At 48.3% G+C, this 21,572-nt stretch overlaps 10 protein-coding genes across 10 annotated transcripts; 5 read left to right on the forward strand and 5 right to left on the reverse strand.

The window, feature by feature from the left end:
* Positions 1–337: 337 nt before the first annotated feature.
* On the reverse strand, positions 338–2,001 carry J7337_010388 (uncharacterized protein; the record flags this gene model as incomplete). Its single annotated transcript, XM_044827973.1, has 3 exons — positions 338–725; positions 773–1,877; positions 1,926–2,001. The coding sequence occupies 3 exons, from the start codon at positions 1,999–2,001 to the stop codon at positions 338–340; spliced, it is 1,569 nt and encodes a 522-aa protein (XP_044676527.1).
* Positions 2,002–5,374: 3,373 nt separating this feature from the next.
* Positions 5,375–6,178, forward strand: J7337_010389 (uncharacterized protein; the record flags this gene model as incomplete). The annotated part of the gene is made up of 1 exon (XM_044827974.1): positions 5,375–6,178. One exon carries the CDS (start codon positions 5,375–5,377, stop codon positions 6,176–6,178), a length of 804 nt encoding a protein of 267 aa, XP_044676528.1.
* A 173-nt stretch (positions 6,179–6,351) lies between these two features.
* Positions 6,352–7,127, reverse strand: J7337_010390 (uncharacterized protein; the record flags this gene model as incomplete). Its single annotated transcript, XM_044827975.1, has 3 exons — positions 6,352–6,555; positions 6,600–6,798; positions 6,841–7,127. The coding sequence occupies 3 exons, from the start codon at positions 7,125–7,127 to the stop codon at positions 6,352–6,354; spliced, it is 690 nt and encodes a 229-aa protein (XP_044676529.1).
* A 116-nt stretch (positions 7,128–7,243) lies between these two features.
* On the reverse strand, positions 7,244–7,486 carry J7337_010391 (uncharacterized protein; the record flags this gene model as incomplete). Its single annotated transcript, XM_044827976.1, has 2 exons — positions 7,244–7,306; positions 7,334–7,486. The coding sequence occupies 2 exons, from the start codon at positions 7,484–7,486 to the stop codon at positions 7,244–7,246; spliced, it is 216 nt and encodes a 71-aa protein (XP_044676530.1).
* A 564-nt stretch (positions 7,487–8,050) lies between these two features.
* On the forward strand, positions 8,051–9,721 carry J7337_010392 (uncharacterized protein; the record flags this gene model as incomplete). The annotated part of the gene is made up of 5 exons (XM_044827977.1): positions 8,051–8,119; positions 8,163–8,657; positions 8,699–9,263; positions 9,305–9,527; positions 9,571–9,721. 5 exons carry the CDS (start codon positions 8,051–8,053, stop codon positions 9,719–9,721), a joined length of 1,503 nt encoding a protein of 500 aa, XP_044676531.1.
* A 301-nt stretch (positions 9,722–10,022) lies between these two features.
* On the reverse strand, positions 10,023–10,567 carry J7337_010393 (uncharacterized protein; the record flags this gene model as incomplete). The annotated part of the gene is made up of 2 exons (XM_044827978.1): positions 10,023–10,410; positions 10,467–10,567. 2 exons carry the CDS (start codon positions 10,565–10,567, stop codon positions 10,023–10,025), a joined length of 489 nt encoding a protein of 162 aa, XP_044676532.1.
* A 1,320-nt stretch (positions 10,568–11,887) lies between these two features.
* J7337_010394 (uncharacterized protein) lies at positions 11,888–13,819 on the forward strand (the record flags this gene model as incomplete). The annotated part of the gene is made up of 1 exon (XM_044827979.1): positions 11,888–13,819. The coding sequence occupies one exon, from the start codon at positions 11,888–11,890 to the stop codon at positions 13,817–13,819; it is 1,932 nt and encodes a 643-aa protein (XP_044676533.1).
* Positions 13,820–14,865: 1,046 nt separating this feature from the next.
* J7337_010395 (uncharacterized protein) lies at positions 14,866–16,152 on the forward strand (the record flags this gene model as incomplete). The annotated part of the gene is made up of 1 exon (XM_044827980.1): positions 14,866–16,152. The coding sequence occupies one exon, from the start codon at positions 14,866–14,868 to the stop codon at positions 16,150–16,152; it is 1,287 nt and encodes a 428-aa protein (XP_044676534.1).
* Positions 16,153–16,775: 623 nt separating this feature from the next.
* On the forward strand, positions 16,776–18,193 carry J7337_010396 (uncharacterized protein; the record flags this gene model as incomplete). Its single annotated transcript, XM_044827981.1, has 2 exons — positions 16,776–17,711; positions 17,756–18,193. The coding sequence occupies 2 exons, from the start codon at positions 16,776–16,778 to the stop codon at positions 18,191–18,193; spliced, it is 1,374 nt and encodes a 457-aa protein (XP_044676535.1).
* A 116-nt stretch (positions 18,194–18,309) lies between these two features.
* J7337_010397 (uncharacterized protein) lies at positions 18,310–19,161 on the reverse strand (the record flags this gene model as incomplete). The annotated part of the gene is made up of 1 exon (XM_044827982.1): positions 18,310–19,161. One exon carries the CDS (start codon positions 19,159–19,161, stop codon positions 18,310–18,312), a length of 852 nt encoding a protein of 283 aa, XP_044676536.1.
* Between the last annotated feature and the right edge of the window lie 2,411 nt (positions 19,162–21,572).

Consider the following 21,572-nt stretch of genomic DNA (forward strand, 5'->3'; position numbering starts at 1 on the left):
TGAACGTGATATCAGCCGGTTGGAACGCGGTCCTTGGTGTTTTCGCGATTGTTTGAAGCCATCGGATCATAGTTGGTCCCGTACAAATAAGACAATACACAGGGTACCCAGGCAAAAATTATAAAGCATTTACAGTGAAGTCATCGCGACACCCACTCTGGAGCTCGACAAACTTCCAGTTCGGTACCTTGTTCTCAGTCATAGCTCGATTACATGCAGCATCACGGATAATTGTGGACCGTGAAAATCATCAAGTGAAGGTCAATTGTTGTGTTGAACAAGCAGCAATTTGGGTATTAATCTAGTCTAAAGATGCGACATCTCAAAGCAATTACAATTATTTGTTAATAGGTTCCCGATGGAAGCGATTAGACTCCCAACCATCAATCTCATCAACATGAGTCTCACGAACAAGTTTATAACCACCAATCTTGGGAAGAATAACTGCCCAGATGAGCCAATAGAAGGCACCAGCAACCAGGATGGCGATACCGACAACGCAGTGGATGTAGTAAGGCATGCTCTTGTACTGGTTTTGGCTGGGATCGTCGGGAGCGATGAATGGTGCGATGACCAGATACATGTTGCTGAGAAGGAAGAAGACGGTGACGGGGAGGGTCGCCTTGATTGGGGGGTTCCAGTTGTACTTGGCGCCGTGAAGGTAGAGATGGACGAGGCCACCAGCGACAAAGGTGTTGACGATCGCAAGAGGATAAGAGATGAGGCTGATTGGTTAGCGACGTTGACAGACAGATTTGAGACTGATACATACTTGAGGATGAAGTTGTAGGCATCTCCAGGAGGAGGAGCGAGAATGACAATGACGCAAATGACCCAGTGCTCAAAGAGACCAGCGAGAGGAGCGTTGAAAGGTCGATTGCTAGCCCAGAGGCGGGAGAAGGGCAGAATACCCTCGCGGCCGAGTTCCTGGACGAGACGACCCTGAGAGAAGATAACACTGAGGACATTTCCGAAGGCAGAGAGCGCGACAAAGACGGACATGGCGCGCTCAGCAGCAGGGCCCATGACATTGCGGAAGAGCGAAGCAGCGACGAGACGCTCAGAGGCAATGATCTCAGCCTTGGAGACGGCAGCGAAGTAGGCAATGTTGACGAGGATGTAGATGATCGAGACAGAGATGATGGCAGTAGGAGCAGCGATCTTGAGGGTTCGGACAGGGTTGCGCGTCTCGCTGAGGGCGTAGTTGGCGTTGCTGTAACCGACAAAACTCCAGATGACGTTGTACAGAGCAGTGACGACACCATAAGCGCTGCCGGTCGTACCCTCAAAGGCATTGCTGAAGTTGTTGGGCTTCTCATCAGTCTTGAGGTGACCACCCAGAGCGACGAAACCGCAGATGATCATGATGAAGACGATGATGAGCTTGATGATACCGAGAGCATTCTGAAGACGAAGACCCCATTTAAGAGCAGTTCCGTGGATGATGAACGCAGTCGTGATACAAGCCAGACCAATACCACGCTGGTTCCAACGGTCGACCTCCTTGTTGGCTGCATGCAGGATATACTCTCCAAACACAACAGAGTTACCAGAAGCCCAGCCCATAAGAATGATGTATGAAGCGTAGATACCAGTGACGAGGAACTTGGGCTTGCGGTAGATGAACTCGAGATAATTCTTCTCGCCGCCGTTCTTGGGGATACCGGTTCCCCATTCGAGGTAGACGGCTGTACCAGCGGCAGCGATGATGGAGCCTACGACCCAGATGATGAGGGCGAGACCTGGACTGCCGAGGAGAGCGAGGATAGAGCCTGGTGTGGCGAAGATACCGGTTCCAATGACACGGTTGAAGATGAGCATAGAGGCGCTCAGGACACCGATCTGGCGCTTGTTTTCGGCGGCGACATGAAGACGGCCTGTAAAGTTAGCAACACCCTCATGAACCGTTGTCATTGTAGACTTACCCTCTTCACTGTCTGAACCGACATAGTTAGTCTTGTTCGCCTTGGGCTCAAGACCCTTGAGATCGTCGTTACTCATGATCAACACAATTCTTCAAAAACAAAGACCCAATCTGATGAACCATCTCCAACAACGCGGCTCCCCATCCCCTTTAATACCACCTCCCTCCCCCATAACTTAAACCCCATGAAAAGGCAAAAAATTACAAAAAGCTTGGGTGATCCACCCAAAAGTCTAGAAGGCCGCCAGAACGGCACGATCCTTGAATCGTGCCAGTCGGTGAGCCACCAATCATGACCGGGCTGTGAATGGGGTGAAGCTCTGGGTGGGCAGCTAATGTGTCATGAAAATATCTGCTTGGTGTTTTTAGAGTGACTAGGACGATGACGCGATCTGAGGTGATCGCACGCTTATTTCCATCCAGCCAATGGGGTGTGGGTGAGATGCGTAGATGGTCCACTTTGGGCATGGGTGTGAAAAAGTCTCCCCGGGTGAGGGCCGCTTGTATATGGATCCAGACTCGTGGGACTGCGGCTTGTTGAGGCTCAGTTTGGGTGTTTGTTTTAACGACCTTCCAGTTTCAGCTGTGGATATTTGTGTGTGAGGTATACGATCGGAAGGCCGGGTGAGCCTGTATCAGGGAACAGTTGCATGCGATGGAAGTGGTTGCTTGCCAAGAAAATTACATCCCACGCTCATCCCGCCAACTGTAACAGGGAGCACCGCCTCGTGTGACTCCCCGAGGCATTGCGTGATGAACACACATACTTCCAAAGACAGTTAAGGAGTAATAATAAACTCAATCCCTTTCAGCCTGTAAGGCCGTACTCCCCGAGGATCCCTGCTTCAGCTTAGGCTTGACACACGGGAGCTACGAATATCACCATCGTTGTCTCAGACCACGTCAAGTAAGCTCACCTGCCTGATCTACAATAGCTTGAACAAAAGTTCAAGAACGTTTTTTTGTTATTTCTTGGCTGTGTAGTGAATTGCTGAACTATTGGTTTGTTTGTGTTGAAGCTAACTTGTTGTTGGGTGCTGGCCGATGACGTGCCCGGGCCAAGGGATTGTCCCTTAACTTGGTATTTATGCTCGCTTTTGCACGCTTTGAACCGGGTTTCATGTGAATTTTCGTCTGAAGGATGAATAATTTTAAATATTAACTGCTTATTCTGTGATTGTTGCCCGTGAATGTTGTTTGCCAAGATGATCTGGAACTCAGATCATAGATACGAGCATTTGCAATTCAGCCACCAAATAGAGCCATCGCCAAAGAAGGAATACGCCGACCATAGATCGAGAATCGCACGGTCAGTAGTTGGGTAGAGTAAGACTTATATGATCTCGTGTCCAGTATCTCCCCACTGAGGAGTACGATCGGGAACGACACTACTGTATCCTGGGCAATGCGGGTGGCGTTAGTTTGTCTGGCGGCTATTTACCTGGCATGATCTCCCGGCTACTGCATCCGATGGCGTTTAGGGTGCTTCTTTACTAGCGGAGTGCTTTTGTAATTCCTTTTCGCTGAGCGCTTACATGTATGTATAAGTCGCTTGGCCTTACCCTGCAGCAGAGGTTTATTTTCACGTACCGGAGAGCCCATTCATGTGCTTTTGAGTTGTAGAGTTATATAAATATCCGAAAGAATTATTACTGGCTTATTGTGAGATTATGACCACGTTTATTGTGAAAGGCTCTGGGGTTCGTGGTGTGCCGTGTGGAATGTTGCTCTTAGCTGTCTGTCCACTGCACTCAAGCAGATGCACAATAACGCTCAATTTGCTCATCGTAGATCTTTGTGCTGATTTACGTTATCATCATTGAAATCCTCTCGTTATTCTGCTTTCCAATATCCTTAATCGATATTAGGCGTAATTTCTGTAGTAATTGATCGCCTTAGAATCTCCGTGTCAACTTTTTAGCTTTAGCACACGACCTCACGATCCTTCCTTTGGTTTACACCCAACTCAATGAAGCAGCTATGCTTCTCGAGGAGCACTGAAGGCTCTTACATGCTAGTCAGTATTCATTTCAGAAACCGATAAAAGCCTAAGAACCCATGAGTGGAGTGCTTGGTGGCTTGGCCCTTGAGAAGCTGAGAACAAAACTGAGCCAAGAGATAGCCTGCACCGAGGACAAATAAACCTATTAACTCTATAAGTTGGCTGAAACAAGGGCTGCTAGGATTCTCAGAGCGACTGGCCTATAAGTGACCTTTTGTTGGTATTGTGGACATGATACCAAGAGACAAAGAGCTCATCATGAGCCATGACCACATCCTTTCGAGTCACACCTGCATATGCAGATGCAGTGTTCCAAAATTTTCAGTCACGCTAATTTAACGTTATAGAAGCTTATTCTAAGGATGAAATGCAGTTGGAAAAGTCCAATTGACTTTTGACTGAGATGAAGCTGACTCAGACGTTTGGCGGGACACATGAAAGCCATCATGACACATGAGCAAGAGCTCAATGGCTAGGATTATAACAACGGCACATCTAAAGATCTCATGTCCTGGTACAGTCAAGATCAATGTAGGGTTCTTGTATATGGGACTGCTTTGCTGCACATTGGGAAGATACCGGATGAGAAAAAGTGTGATGGTCTGTTGTTGCTTGGTCTCATGATATGAGCGTAAGCCACCACCCGTTGCGGGCAGCACAACAGCAGACATATCGCTCACTTGCGATGAATCAGTAACTAGGAGGTTGGCGAAGAGGTTCTTACTATCGTTGCACACTGAGAAATGTTTGCGCCTTGGTTCCTGAAGCTTTGTGTGCGTGCCGAGCGTGCCGAGCATGCCGAAACATACTATAGACTCATCAATTGATCGCTATGCGTCGTATCATGTCAGTTATTTACACATGCAACATTCACTAAGTGTCAGCTACAGAACTGCCAATAATAACAGGCAACCTTGCGAGTTGTCAATTGATAGGAATAGTGTGCTCTTGACGATGACGGCATAGTCATGACAAGCGGCATGGCCCGTAGTGGTTCTAATTAGATGCCGATCTCTTCAACGGTCGGTGAATCAGTCACACGAGCAATTTCTCGGCATAGACGACAACATCCGGATCAGCTCTTTCACCTTGCAAACTCTGTTCATGTCTTTATCTGCAGCCGCATCGATTGCCGATAGACAGTCAGCAAACGTGGTGGCTGATTGTGGCGTCACAGCCCCATATCAACGCGTTGCCGGTCAACGCGCCCACGCTCAGCTCAACTTGCGACCAGCATCTAACCAACTACAGTGACGCAATCCCACAGCCGCTGAACACAACTCAACTCAACGCGATCAATCGCAAAGTCATCGCGACTATCGTGGTTTTCGCTGCAGAGTCATGGTATCACCCAACAAAGGTATTTCTCCTCTTCTCATTTCGTTTCGTCTGCTCACAATCCAGATCCCTACGACTTTCCAGCTTCCCCGTTAAGAACCCGAGACGCTATGACTGCAGAGAGCCCTTCCAAGGAAGATGGCTTGGCCCATCGCGAGAAGCCCGACACCACCAAGGCTTCTCCTGCTTTGAGAACCGGCACTCCTCGTGGAAATACTCCTCGGGGCGCAACCCCACGAACTTCATCCCGAGTTGGCACACCCAAGGCTGGCACTCCGCGCGGGACCCCCAAAGTCAGCACCCCTAAGACAGAAACCCCCGCGAAGAAATCTACAGCCGTCGTCTCCGATTACCCTGCCGAACCCGCCGATAAAAACCCCGAGGAGAACGGCGACAAGCTCAATGGCGACGAAGTGAACGGTGTCGAGGTCAACGGCGATGCGCCAAAACCCGCCAATCCCGGTTTTAAGGAAGATGTGGCCATTGACGAGTTCATTGAGCATCGTGTCGACCCCGACAACTCGACCGTCGACATCAAAGTCAAGTGGGAAGGTGGCGAAACCACCTGGGAGTCAGAATGGAGTCTGCAAGAGCAGGTCCCCACGCTCGTCTACAAGTACTGGGAGAAGAAAGGAGGTCGAGAGGAGGCGACCCAGCTGGACGTCTACCACGTCTTCAAGATCCTCAAGTGCATCCCCGCCGCTGGCAGGAAGAAGACCAGCTACGAAGTCCAGTGGGTCGGCTATAAGCAAAACGACTCTACCTGGGAGAACGAGGAGAAGCTACGATTGATCGCACCGGGCGAGCTGGAGAAGTTTGAGGCTAAGCAGTTAGCTAGCGGCGCTTCTGCTGAGAAGCGCAAGACTGCACGTGGACCTGGACGACCTCGTAAGAAGCCGCGATACGACGACTGAGGGACAATTGGGGACGATGGGGAAAACAGTTGGCGAAGAGGGTAGCAATTGGAGCGATTGTGGACTATTTACACTTTGACAAGGCGCACGCTTCGGCGAAGACAGCCAAAAGGACATGTAGAGAGTATCTGGGCGCACACGATGGATATGTATTTACTGGAACTAACAACACATTAATCAGTCCTTGTATCCTCCTCCTTGAGCAATGGGTAATGTCCGTGATCCTCCTTGAACGACATGAGCGAAAATTGCGCAATCACAAAAACCCAGTACAGGTTGTAGGCCAGCACAGATCCATATGTAGCGGAATTGTTCCATCCGACCACAGCATTCAGAATAGCCCAGCCTCCACCGCCGTTGAGCTGAGGATTGCAGCACTGGATTGTTAGTTGGGTCTCGCAAGGCTGAGGAGGCTACTCACGTTGACGTGCCAGATACTCCGGTCGATATCGTATGATCCAGGACCATCTCCGAGTTCCGCGGCATCGCCGCCGACAACCTTGTTCCACTGCTGTTGCTCAAAGAGCCAGATTGCGCGGGAGAAGAGACCTGCTGCGACGAGGTAGAGAAGACATGTTGAGGCGACAAGGAAATATTGCAGTTTCGCAGATGAACCGCCCCTGAGATGTTAGACACGTTTGTCAATTGATCGACTGACTTACCGGTAGAGGGCATATCCGACAAGGCCGCCAAGCATCAATCCCATGAGGACAGGGAGAGGAACGGCAGAAGCGGGTGCAGAGAATGAGACACCAGCGACGAAAACGATGCCCTCGATACCCTCACGAAGAACAGTGATAAAGGGCAACACAAACATGGCGTACTTCTCAAAGAGATTGACCAACCACGCTCGCTTTCCTTGCGTCGTTACTGGTGTCTCAATCGCCTTTGCCAATTTCGCCCGCCATTTATCCTCCATTTTACCAACACGCAACAACGCACCGCCCATGATGGTGATGATAATCGCCGAAATGAGCGAAAACACTCCTTCGTAGTAATACTCATGATCAGCCCAGGTATCATTACCAAGAATATAAAATATCCCGATAATTACACCAGAACCGATTAGACATAAGGCAAGACCCAAAGCCGTTCCAAGCCAGACCTAAAAAACTCAGCCGTTGTACTCTAAATTGACTCAGTTTAAATGTGTACCTGTGTGCGCAAGGTTTTATAAATACCAGCATCGCGCTGAGATCCATCGAGCGTCTGTTTCAGAAAGGCCAGGAGCACCGAGACGATGATAGCGGTCTCGAGGGTCTCACGGAAGACGACGACGAACACGGGCACGGAGAATAGATCGAGCATTTTTGATGATGTTTTTGACGATGAAGGATCAGAAAGATCAGATAACAGAATTTCCGATAACCGCTCGCCAAGCTTGTCTCTGCCTCGGCCGGGTTGAGACTAGAGGGTCACACGATGTCCACAATTGATCGTATGACCCGTCGAATCAAACGAGGCTAAGAAAATTCTGTCCAAAGAGAAGCCCTAAATCTTAAATAACCGCGCATAACATGACATTTTTCTCTTTGCGTCCGACGTCGGATTATCTGATTGATAAGATCCACTTTCCCCCAATCCCTCCTCCAACAACCATCCAGGTCCCTTGTCAACATGAGGATCTTGCAGTTGGCTTTGTTGCCGGCGGCTCTGGCTGCGACGGTGTCTTATGACTTTTCTGTCGATTGGGTTCGAGCGAATCCAGATGGTGCGTTTGAGAGGCCCACGATAGGGATTAATGGGGCGTGGCCGATACCGAGGATTGAGGCGAGTGTTGGGGATACGGTTTTGGTAAATGCGAGGAATAATCTGGGGAATCAGTCGACGAGTTTGCATTTTCATGGGCTTTTTATGAATGGGTCGAATCATATGGATGGGCCGTCGCAGGTTACGCAGTGTCCCATTCAGCCTGGGGAGTCGTTTCTCTACAACTTTACGGTATGTTTCTTATCTCTGTACTGAGGATGTACTAAGTTTGAAGATTACTCAACCGGGCACATATTGGTATCACTCGCATACTGAGAGTCAATATCCCGATGGTCTTCGAGGACCTCTTATCATTCACGATCAAAAGTCGCCTTTCAAAGGGAAATACGATGAAGAACTTGTCATGACCATCTCAGATTGGTATCACGATCAGATGCAGACGTTGATTCCTGAGTTTATGAGAAAAGGAAATCCGACTGGTGCAGAGCCTGTGCCCCAAGCAGCTCTCATGAATGAAACTCAGGATCTCAAAGTACCCGTTCAAACCGGCAAGACGTACTTTTTACGGTTGGCGAATATTGGTGCCTTTGCGGGACAGTATTTCTGGATTGAGGGTCATAACATGACGATAATGGAGGTTGATGGCGCATACACGAAGCCGGCTCCAGCAAATATGGTTTATTTGTCTGCTGGTCAACGATGCAGTGTGTTAGTCACAACGAAGAAGGATTCATCTGCCAACTTTCCTATTGTTGCGAGCATGGATACTGTAAGTTTGCCGTTCTTTGATTTACACAGCTGACCGTTTAGGATCTCTTTGACGTCCTCCCCGATGATCTCAACTGGAATGTGACAGGGTGGCTTGTATACGATGAAGAAAAGCCCCTTCCCAAACCATCTGTCGTCTACGACTTTGATCCTTACGATGATATGGATCTTGTGCCTTATGATGAAATGGCTCGCCTTCCTGAGCCCAGCAGAAGTATCGAGTTGGATGTCATCATGGATAACCTTCGAGACGGTGCAAACTACGCCTTCTTCAACAACATCACCTACCGAGCTCCCAAGGTTCCGACACTCTACACTGCATTGACGAGTGGAAAGCAGGCGACGAACCCTCAGATCTATGGAACGTATACGCATAGTTTTGTGTTGGAGAAGGGTGAGATTGTGCAGTTGGTTATTAACAATCACGATGATGGACGGCATCCGTTTCACTTGCATGGCCATCACTTTCAGGTGTTGTATCGAAGTGATGATGACGCTGGTGACTTTGATGGATCGGTGGAGTTTGCGGAGACGCCGATGAGACGAGATACAGTTGTCGTGAACGGAAATGGCAATGCGGTGCTAAGGTTCAAGGCTGATAACCCAGGTATGTCTCCCGAACGAGTGTTGAACAAAACTGATCGTCAGGTGTCTGGCTTTTCCACTGCCATATCGAATGGCACGTCACGTCCGGGCTGATCGCGACATTCGTTGAAGATCCTCTCGCCCTACAAGCTTCCCTAAAGCTCCCCCAGAACCATCTCGACGCATGCAAAGCCGGCAACATTCCCACTGTCGGCAACGCAGCAGGAAACACTGATCTCCTCGACCTCACGGGCGAAAACGTCCCTCCACCACGTCTTCCAGAAGGGTACGTCCCCCATTCCCTTGAGGGACACCACTAACAGTCACAGCTTCACGCTCAAAGGCATCCTCGCATTCGCATTCAGTACATTCATGGGTATTTTCGGTATATACACAGTCGCTTCCTACGGGATGAAGAAGGACAGAAAGACTCCCGAGACAGCACCTCTCCTTGCAGAAGAGGAGCCACAACAACATTAGTCGCAGAAGAGAGCCGCAACATTAGATTAGACAATAGATCGCTACCAACGCCTCACACCCTCCGCGATAGTTTATTTCTGTTTAGGAGGAGCAGCTGGATACTTTGAGACTTCCCTCAAATGATCTGGTGTGCCGAGTGCTTCCATCTCGCCACCGCGCTCCTTGAATGCGACTTTGCGACCGCAATTCTTGCAGAAATGGCTAATGTTTGGCGCGCAGTGACAGGCGTACGGGAAAATAACACCAAAAAGAGTTGTGAAGAAAAGAGCGGTTGCGTAAATACTACATCTCATTAGATACCTCATCCGTGACAAATCGGGGGGTAAACGCACTGTGTCGCTGAAGAAGCAGACTTCTTAACCTTTGTCTCCGCGCGACGCTGACAAAAGGGACAATCCACCATATCAGCCTGATCAGCTAGCAAATGCAACGGCGTGACAGTTTCTCCAGGAGGAACCTGCTGCGCTGGGACGACCATGGACTGATGTCCCGCGTACTGCTGCTGCGCAAGAGCAGGGTTCTGTAGAATCGGGGGCGATTGTGTACCATCCCAGTTAAGTGTGCTTTCCGGCGCGGGAGAAACAGTAGAGACGGGACGATAATCGCTTGCGGGGGGAGGACTCATTTGCGCTGGGCTGGTTTGATCGGTAACGACTTCGGGGAGGTTTTCGTCGTCGACTTTAGGTTGTCTTTTGTACTTGTCAGCGTCGCCTGGAATTTTGGGGGGTAGTGTAGTCTAGCGTACTCAATTGCGATTTTCTCGTCGCGGGGGGATTCAGCGTTTGCTGTGTATTTTGGAGGTGAGATAACATCCGCGTTTGTTGTTTCTGGCGATACGGTCGACATTTTGATGGGCGTGAACGAGGCTGTGAATAATTGAGGCAGTAAAAAAGTCTAAGATGAGATTTTGGATTGGAACGAATTAAAAAGAATGAGACAGCTCGCATTCAAAGAGTCCGAGGGAAGATTAAGTACGTAAGCTGGGGAGACCCTGGTTCCTAGCTTGATCCTTTGGAGGTGCCTTCGTTTCAGCTGCTGATCCCCGCCACTTTGATCGTTCAATGACCGAAAAATATCTCATTAGCTCTGATCTTCTGCTGCTGTTTCCATTCTCGCTCTTTCATGATCAGCAGCGATTCGTGACTTTGAGTAAAGAATTGGGAATCTTGCATCGAGAGTGCCAAGTTTTGGAGACATCGCGAACTGAAAAGGGACTGACCCGCCGCTTGATTGGCGATTGGTGGTTTGTTACAGGGTTGTCGGAGGCTTAGTGCTTATCTTGCAGGGATGATCACTGAGCTAGCGGAATCCCGTACCCGTCGGACGTTATCGATAAGCCGAGTTCTTAATTGACTTTCAACGAAACGTTGGATGTTCACTTTATGGTTGGACTGAGATCATTGTATCGATCTCGAACATAGTCGACCACTTCTACACAGAAACATCATCCCAATAACTCTTAACGCTGTAGATTAGTAAGAATTCGGGTTTACGACCACGCTGGAATCAACATCGGCTGGCTTGGGGCTCTTGCATGTGGCTTTCAGCTTTAAGGCAGGCTGTGGCCTTCTCGACCAACAGCATCCATCGGTGGCCACATATATCCTATTATTATTGGGGCAGTTTCAGCCTCTTGTGTAACGCGCAAGAGAAACCTGACCAAAGAAAGTCGAGGACAGTCATGCAGTTGGACGCATGTCTCTTGAGAATGTGACTCTCGAGGGATAAGAACCTCCGGGTAGAAAGAAAAAGCACCGCAAAGAGCAACCAAGTTTGTGAGAAGCTTTCACATGTATTATTGTCTCTCAGATTCAATTTCTACCGATCAGTACTACAAAGGAGCCTTATATACAAAAGGCCCCCAGTTAGGCTCAGGATGCGGATTTCTTCAAGATTCTCATTATTATACAGATATTTGCATCATGGATGAAACTACGCGTCTGGAGTTGAAAAACCTCATTTCAGCAACTGGATCGCGGGTATCTGGAAATGCCTCACTCCTACATTCCGCTGGTGTTAGAGAGTCACTTCGACATGCTTCGCCGTCCTGGAGCCGGAGAGTAGGCTTGGCTGTGCTCCTTCTTCTCATCCCTATCACATATTCAGGTAAGTTCCAAGAGTCAGAGAAGCGCATAAGCTCACCAGGCAATAGTGATCCTTGCCATGATGGCTTACCTGCATGGAAAGAAACAGAGCTCATTCGGCGACACGGTACTAGAAGTTCTAAGCGTTGCTTCCACCTTATGGCCAATTCTGTTTGCTGCTGTCCTGGGACCATTACTAAAATCTATCGCACTCTTCCGTGCTGAAAGAGGATCGAGGCTAGGCTCCCTAGAGTTCCTCTTAACCAGTCAGACCACGGCTTCTGCCCTGAAGAACATCCTTACGATGGGTTGGATTGGTAGTTGGGCTATTGGTGTAATTGCTATATGGTCCCTAAGTCCTTTAGGAGGCCAAGCCGCACTCCGCTCATTGGGTCTCCAGCAAAATCCTATTTCCACCAAGACGCCAGCAACATACTACCTGGGGAATAACAGAAGCCTGGTTCAACTGTACTATCGCACTGGAGCGGGTGTTTTCCAGGGAGTAGTTGACGAACGATATCTCATAACTGACATGAGAACCGTTCTCTCTGCCTCTTTTTTGACACAGGATGTCCGAGTCTCTCATGCCAACACAAGTAGCCCACGCTACAATGAAACGGTAACTGGCCTTGGAGGAAAGTGGGAAGCATCTCGCAAAGGACGTATGGATCTATGGGGAAACATTCGGATTCCTTTTCTGGAACTCTTACCAGGATACGACAGCGATGAACCAAATGCCTGGATATCTGTCCCCGAAGATGAAGTCGTCCCTTACGCATCTCTCATTGGACTTCCCATTAGAGGTGGATCATTTGAAGGACCAGGAAACTCAACCATGACAGTTCATTTCCATTACCAGACTCTGTCGTGCGGAGAAGCGTTCAACGGGAGTGAATGGGTCAGAAACGGTTCCAAGGCATTATGGTTGCACAACACCAGTTCCAGTATCCCCTTAAGTCTACAATTCAAGGGTGAAGCAGACTTGCTGATGAGATTTTCGAGAACGGGATACCCCAATATTTGGTTCGACTTCCTTAATAGTTCGGCAATAGCGGAGCACTTCGCGTCATCCGAACTGGAACCACAGTCAAAAATGCAGCTTGTGATGGGAGGCGAATGCAGCTATGCTACAGCCACTAAAGGTGTAAAGAGACCTACGCCCATTTTAAGGATTTGCGATGTTAGCACCTCGTACATCGACATGGAAGTGGGTTGCAGTAGAACCACAATCGATACCGACCTTGCATGCCTGGCCAAACGGGCTAGACATACACCATCATACCCTGTCAAAGGGAACTTGACAGCCCTTTCAAGCTACAGGTTATCTCGGGGAGTTCTGTCAGAGCTACCATTCATAGGCGCAAGCCAACATGCTCACAAACCCAGCATCCTAGAGCTGTATCTGAGGGATCCCTGGTGGATCTTCCAGCGTAGCGGAGGAGCATACATAGATGATCCCTTTGGCACGCAGAAGACAGGCATTGATGATCCCTATGGCAGGGAGAAGCTTGGATGCTTCGCGCCAGTTCCACCAGAGGTGATCGAGGGGAGACTCGCGACTGCCCTCAACACTATTATTATGTCAAGTTATGAAGTAAATGTGTTGACTGGTGGCAAGGGAGCGGCTTCTGCCAATGCGACAGTGCCATGGCAGAATACTACAGCAACATGGACGGAATTCGACAAGGATATATACAAGCTGCACAAGCCGTGGTTCATCACGACTAGTATGTCGACGGCAATACTGCTCATTTGCGTAATTGCCAACATCGTCATCCGTCAACGTATCAGAGCTCCGGACTTTCTGAATAGCTTGGCTGGTTTGACGAGAGACTCTCCATTTATAGATGTACCTCAAGACGGAAGTGGAAAGAGTGGCTCAGATCGCTTGGAAACGATCAAGAATGTCAAGGTTCGGATTTCTGATGTCAATCCGGATGAGGAGGTTGGAAAGATTGCGTTGACGACTGAACTAAAGGGCCCAAAGCTGAGATGGGAGCGGATCTATGCTTAGTTTCGCGTGCCTACCTCAATTCTACGATAACCCTGGAAGAGCTTGTTGAGTGGAAATAGTGTTTGGGAACCCACCTAAGGACTGTGTGGCTCTTCGATACTATTTACGGCACTGAAGACTTGTTGAATATGTAGGCGTGTTGCTCATGAGTGAGATGTATACCTGGAAGCCTATAATGACCACACACAGCTTAGAAATATAGGCAAGATAGCGAAGGTTTTGGCCCCCCTACTAAACTGATATTGAGATTTATTGCCAAGCAAACCATGCCTTGCACGGTCAGTATGTCCATGACCAAATTTCCTGGCTAAAACAAAAAGATTAGTGAGACATGCATGCGGCCCGCTTCATCCGCCTGCAAATTTTCCCGGAAAAAGCTACCGACAGCTTCGAATCGCTGAAATTCTTTGCTTATTGGAGCCCGCTCGAATGTGCGACTTACATTGCATTGACAACATGTCTGTTGCTCCCGAAGAGCCCAGTCGTAACGGAGCCTTGGTGCGTGCGACAAGAGAGAAGAGGTAAGGGGAGTAGCCCAATGGCATTGCTTCTAGATGGACTTCACATGAAGAGGCGAAAGCACATGCTGCAGACTCAAGTCAACTCCGGGTTTGACCCTACCCCCGTAGACCAGCTGCAGGCTTTGACCTTGATCGGAAAACAACTACCACCCAATCACCTCAAGATCAGTAGATGCAAAACACTTTCAGCCCCTATTCACCGAGGAGGGGCTTCGACGCACGAACGCGGGGTTGTGAGACATGATAGACTTGCCGAATGGGAATTGACGAATAATTTGACAGCACATCATTGTGTTACACAAGCAATTGCTTCTGATGTTGCCAAGAGAGGGGCAATGGACCGATTGAAGTCTGTAGATGGAGAGGAAAGGGGAATGAGTGAACAGATACTGTCAACTTTGGAAAAGAAGACTAGAGGACAAGAGCAGGCTCGATGTATATAAATCCCCTGGCTCTATCGACAGATACCCAAGCTTATCTTCATCAACCACTTCACCTCAACACCTTACTCAAGAAACCATCATCATGCCTTCTGGTCTTCCCACTGCCCCCGATACTGAGATCGGCTTCCAGCCACCTCCTCCCTCCAAGGGCCCCCTCGACAAGATCCGCAAAGGTCTTGTCGGTATCATCCCCTTGCCTGAAATTGGCGAGAAACCCGTCATCTACAACCCCGTCATCATCGTCCTCACCGGCTACCTTGAGACCGTCAAGCCAGGTGCTCTTGATGAAGCTGTTCACTCTGCCTACCAGCAGATCCCCAAGTTCATGGACAAGCTGAACATCAGCGATGCCAGATCGTTCCTAGACTTTGCCAACGATCTGCTTAAATGGGTCCCTCATGAGAACTATGAGGGAAAGGATATCTACGATATTCTTTGCATGTTCTACTTTATAATCGACCAGCCTCCTCTGGCGAACCTTCAGACTTCCATCTCGCCTGATCAGGTTGGTCAGCCGCTCACCTGGCTCTCTTCATGGATAGTCGTATATGCGCAGCTTATCGGGCTGTTCATGGACTCCCCAGCCTCACTCACGAAAGAGTCTCTTGAGAGTTTCAGTCAAAAGAACTCTCCCAAGTACAACTATGACGAAGCTTTGATCCCAGAGGGTGGTTTCCGTACCTTCAATCAGTTCTTCTCACGCCATCTCAAGCCAGGCATGCGACCCATTGCAGAGCCAGGGAATGACCGTGTCATTGTTTACCCAGCTGACTGCACGTATGACAATTCGGTCGCCAACCAGAACATTGTCAACATTGAGTCTGATGGTGTGATCATGATCAAGAACCTTCCCTGGACTATCTCCTCGCTCCTTCAGGGAAGCGAGTACGCGGATGAGTTCCATGGCGGCGTCTGGATGCATGCCTTCCTCAACACTTTCAACTATCATCGTCAACATGCTCCTGTTGCTGGTGAGGTTCTTGAGGCTAAGAACATCCAGGGTGCGGCATACATGGAGGTTAACTCCAAGTGTGAGCCCATGCGTGTTATGTGCGGCCCAGACGCTCCCGACACTCCCGGGTATCAGTTCTTGCAGACCCGCGGCATGATCATCATCGACAACCCCGTTCTGGGCAAGGTTGCTGTGCTTCCCATTGGTATGGCACAAGTGTCATCCGTCAAGATAACCATTCAGAAGGGTGATAAAGTGCAGAAGGGACAGGAGATTTCGTACTTCCAGTTTGGAGGTTCGGATGTCATTTGTGTGTTCCAGCCCAAGGCGGGGTTGAGGGTTGAGGATTTCGTTGCTTCGTCGAACAACACGTATTCCAAGTACGGTACTATCTTGGCACGAGCCCCTCAAAAGTAAGCAGAAATTTCTCTCGTGGAGTTAGAATCCTCCTACGGTTTAGATCATAGCTATCTAGCCAAATAAACGTCACTGGCATTGACCTTGCTGTAATCGTGCCATGTTGGGAATACCTGAAATGAGGCCTGCTCTTCTGAGACATACATCAGTTATGGCCTGTTAAAGCCCAAGGGCAGTGTTTAATCAACCCCTCAGCAAGTTTTGACTGCAGGAGTATTCCAGTACATTCAAGAAATTCTCAGCACATTATTGGGCATCTGGTTGTGATTTCTCGTCCCCATGCAAACCATGGCAGATGTCTCTGCACCCCCGCACTCTTGCATCTTGCAAGACCTGAATGACCTCAAAAAGGAAACTCCTGCGCTCCAGACCGACTGTTTCTGTGATCTTTACCTGAAAAGAGTTCTTGTGGCTAGCTGAAGACCACTAGTCTCCTGCAACGGAGTGGGTTGTCTTGGATGACGAATTCAACAGCTGCGATAGGCGGTTTGGCCGTGTATCAACTGATATATCAAAATGTTGAGGTCAGAGCGTGAGGTCCTGAACAATTATTTATACAGAGAAGGTCCTTCAGTGAGAAACCACAATTCCTATCAATTCATTCTATTCATCATCACTTCACCATGGCCGATCCGTCCCACTTCGCGGATCCCTTTTGGGAACCCCAGGATCAGATCCCTGTTGAACTCGACACTCAACCCCAAATCAGCCCCTTCAAACCCGCCAATCTTCTTCTATCCTCAATCTCGTCTTCCTGGAAGACTACCCCCGTCGGAATTGACTTTGCCGTCGGAGGTCTTGGTACCATTGCTGCCAAAGCTGATTCTCCCAAAGAATGTGTTACTTTTACCATTCGCCCCGAAAAGCGAAAGGAACAGCCGACTCTCAAGCTGGAAATCACAAAGACTGACTGCGTTCTGTCAAAGAAGGATAAAGATGCTGACAAGTTTGTCGCGTATAAAGAAAAGCTTACTTTTAAGCCTGGCGAAGATAGGAGCAAGGCCTATGACCTTGTCACGTTTCCGAAAGGAAAAGCTTCAGCTTTGCTTGACACAGTGACCAAGAAGGCCACTTACTGGATCTCCGTTGACAGAAGTAATGCTCGCATCCGGTATGGCCAATCTCTGATCAACAATTCCATGACTTTCATGGAGATACAGTTCGAAAAGAAGAATGCTGCCTGGATGGATAACCTCGTTTCCACCGAGGTTGAGCAAGATGATTCTCCAATTTCCAGCCAAGACATCAAGTACAAGCGGCACCCTGTCACAGTCGATCTGCCGCCTGTGGTCATCCCTCAGTCGGAGATGACGCTCGACATACTGGAGAACATGACAGCCATGACGTTTGCCAATTTGCCCCAAGCTTGTCAGAAGCTCTACCATAATATTTCCGGTGCCAAGATTACTGCTAGACCGGAAAAATTCAAGAATCTGCCTGAAGCCATCGACGAGAGCTGTAGAGACGAGAAGAAGTACTGCGGTGGCATCCTTAAGAACAAGAACACCTTTAAAGATCCAACCGAGACCTATCTTCGCATCACAATTGGTGATAATCTTGTATGTTCTCTCTGATTCATCTCTACTGATACTAACACCAGCAGGCCGATTCACCCGGCATTCCCTATGTAATGGAGATCTGGCCCCCAGGTCACAAGTCGCCCATTCATCAGCACGGCGACGCTTCAGCGGTCATCAGAGTCCTCTACGGAAAGATCCAAGTGTCTTGGTTCGACAAGGTCGAAGAGAAAAGTCCGTCACAGCTGATTGGCAACCCAGTGAATCTTGAAGAAGGCAAGGTTACTTGGCTCGGTAAGGACCAGTATCAGGTCCATCAACTGGAGAACACCTCGGACAAGGTTTGCATCACTCTTCAGTGCTATCAGTTCGACGATGATGATAAGGTCCATGACGAGGCGTTTTATTGGAAGGATAAGGATGGGCATAGAAACAAGTTCATTCCGAACAGTGATAGTGCTTATGGACTGTTCGTGCAGAAGGTCAAGGCTGAGTGGGAGGAATCACACCCAGCTAAGCCTTGAGGGTGTAAGAAAGTTCAATGTTATTACTCTATGCTAGATCCGTCAACACTGTTCTATCCTATCAGATTCTAGGACCCTGTCTTCCTACAAATATCGAGAATTGTCCTAGACTCTTCTCACTGAACAATAGAGTTGAGAAACTCCAGATAAGGTTGTTGTGACTCATTGCCTGCCTTCAGTGGCCTAGTCGAGTGTTGAAGAGCAGCTCTGTGACAGTCCAGAAATGCGTTGGTGGCAGTAGACCTCAAAGAGCTGATCTCGTAATTATTCTTATCCCCCTCGCCAGCGCTCCAGGTCAAACTGTGGTCAAAGCGCGCGTAGATGCGACGTCCACCGTCATCAAGCTTCTTTACAAGATAGTCCGAGAAGTAAGCGCGCGAAGTACCTGGGCCAGTCGCCAATACCTTCATGTCGACCAAGTCATCCGGAGCATCTAGATAAGAGTCTCTGTCATACGACTTTGGAATCTTGCCGACCAAGACACTTGGGGTATCCATAATGCCCTTCACTTTGAGAGCATCATCCTTGACGTATTCATGAGTGCTGGCGAAGAAAACATTGCTAAGCTTAGAGTCCACGCCCCAGCAAGTATTCCAGTTTGGCGCTCCCGAGCCAGTTGCAAAATCGGTGATATTCTCTGTAGAGTTTACCAATTGATAAGCAGGCTTGTTCGTTTTGTTGGACAAGCTCCCGGTTTGGGCGGTGCCATTGATTACCAGCTGTCGGGTGACGAACTGTACCCACTCGAAGTCGTCGTATGTAGAATCATCTCTGAAGATGAGACCGAAGCCACCATATCTTTTGGGATCCCCAGGGACATAAAGCTTGCTGACGAGAGCGGCGGTCCCGTTGCCGTCAATGCTGGTTAGTTTAGCATTGACTGCGTTTTCGGCTGGAAGAGGATCCGAAACGTTTTGAGCGATCAGTTCGGCAAACTTGTTGCCATAGAGGGGTGTCTTGTCAGTCATGGCGAGTTGTTAATTTGGGATTATTGGCCAGAATGTTGGCAATTGGTGTGATGAAAGAGCGCTATTGAGTAGCGAGTGTTTATGGGTTTGTAAAGAGAAGGCTGAACTCGTGGAAGCAAGCAACTCTTTATATTTCCATGAATACAAATTGAGAGCATGTGATGTGATGATATGTAGTCATACCTCCTCAGCAATGTGGCGCCGCAGGCACTTTCAATAGTAAGATAAAGCTGAAAGCATACTGCCAATGAGTAACATGTGATATGATGCTTGCTGGCTTTACTATCACAAGACCCTTATATGTGCTCAAAGAGAGCAGTGCGTGGTTGCATCCATACTAATATTGACGTAAGCGGTGTCCAACCCTGACCTACGAACTTGACACATCATTTCTGGATTCCAATATTTGTTTCTGAATGCAACAAACTTAATACATATTTATTTGACTGCGATTAGAAGTGTAAGCGGCATCTTGAATCCAATCACAAGTGACTTGAAAGCCGAGGGAGTAAGTGCAGCTGATCTTGTTATTCTGGCGGTCGAGGTCGTAAGCGTGACGAAACCAGAATAGGCTATTTCTTTCGAAGTGGACGTCTTGGTTAAGGCCTAATAATGTGGCTGAATGCAGTATCATACGTGACCGATGGGCTTTGTTTATGCCAATGTATTCCAAGTAAGAAAGTTACGCGCTCTGAATCTTTGCAATTCATCATTGTAGCATGACAAAAGAACACCACGCGAGAACATGAGCAAGCATTGATGTGGCTTCTGTTGTGACAAGACTTACTGAAAGCCCGAAAGGATGCCCGAGTGTACGGGTTGGGCATGCTTCCAATCTCACCTGGTTACGGGATGCAAGATCGACGTATTATTGCAGCTATAATCCTCTGCTGCTGAGAAATAGGCGTAATAGAGGAATGGTCGTTGATGAGACGGCTTGTACTGAAGCTGAAGACTCAAAGCTTGGACTAGACGAAAACGATGCTTGTTTGTGACCACGTTGGCCACAGAATCTACAAAGTGAGGGCGATTTTCAATAGCTGAGAGCTAAACATTATTAACTCGTTGACCTCGGCTACCTAATTGTAACAAACGATTCCTAGATTCCTCTAGCCGCAACCGATGAGAGCAAAATTTAAAAAGTTCTGGATTACAATAAAGTCTAAAAATACCCCTTAGAAAGCAGAAGAAGCCGAAGATCGAAAGAAGATACAGTAACTTTTTTATTATTCTTACGCAGTCATCATGGCCCGCATTAATTCTCCGTAGATCTTGCTGAAGTAGTCCAGCTGATTTAGGTGTCTTTGGAATGAAATATGTTTGATACATAATCTATAAAGGAACACGAGTTAGGCTTTATTCTGCCGAAGCTAGACAGATTGCGATTGACATGGACACAGTTGGTCACAGAGGCTCTTTAGCCTGAAAGTAGATCAACAAGGGCATTTCGATTACAAAACGCATATGTTCCCTTTCTTGGTGGAATAGATCTGGCTATGATAGAATAGGTATCTTATTTTATAGTGGTTATGCTTGCATATTACCGTGCTCTATAAGTTTCTAGATTCTAATACCCGGGCTAGTCACAGCTAGAAGGGCTCCTCGTGTGGTTTTCTATGCAATGGTCACTCAATCGCACAACATGATGCTTTTCTCAAGGCTTAGGTCAGACCTGCTCAACTATTGCCATGTCCAGCAGATGGAGTGAGATCCTGCTACGGGAATGCTAACATGTCATCGCAGTCTGCATCATGCTCTATGATTCTTGTTGAACTGCTCCAGCCGAGCTCCGCCTACATAGAATCTTACGTTTATGGGCAATGGAATTCATTGATTGATGACGGGACTCGCAAGACTCTATCAGCCAAGGACATCTGTTCGGACGCGGACCTGTTGGTCACAAACGTATTTTGTTTAGCGATGAATTATATCATTAGGAGCAGACTGAGTGAAATAGGACACAATGGCCTTTTGAGTAACTGAGATTTGGTCTCTTTATGAAAGAATCTCGTGACTAGTTATGCTACTGCCTGTTTGGGCTTCGTATCAACATACCAAATAATTTGGTGACTTCTCTAATAGCTCACAGCCCGGCCACCGTCGATAGTGTTTCGGCACACGGTCCAGAGTAACTGGGAACCAAAGATGCGGAATTGCGATTTCAGCACCAGCGATTTCGTAGACTACTAAGCAGATCAAAACAATGTCGTTCGTAGTCCATTCGTCATCAGGAGACCGCTCATCTCAACAACAGATACCTGCCCTCTATTTCAAGCCGGGCTGTGCATGAATTGTGATTTCAATCCACGCAACCTATGTTAGTTTCAGATAAATACTTACGGTAAGCCCGACATGCATTGCGCTTGTAGTGAAGCGGTAAGTCGGCAGTTGTACACCACCAACCACGCAAT

The sequence above is a fragment of the Fusarium musae genome, chromosome 8 (genome assembly GCF_019915245.1).
Source record: "Fusarium musae strain F31 chromosome 8, whole genome shotgun sequence".
NCBI classification, from domain to species: domain Eukaryota; kingdom Fungi; phylum Ascomycota; class Sordariomycetes; order Hypocreales; family Nectriaceae; genus Fusarium; species Fusarium musae.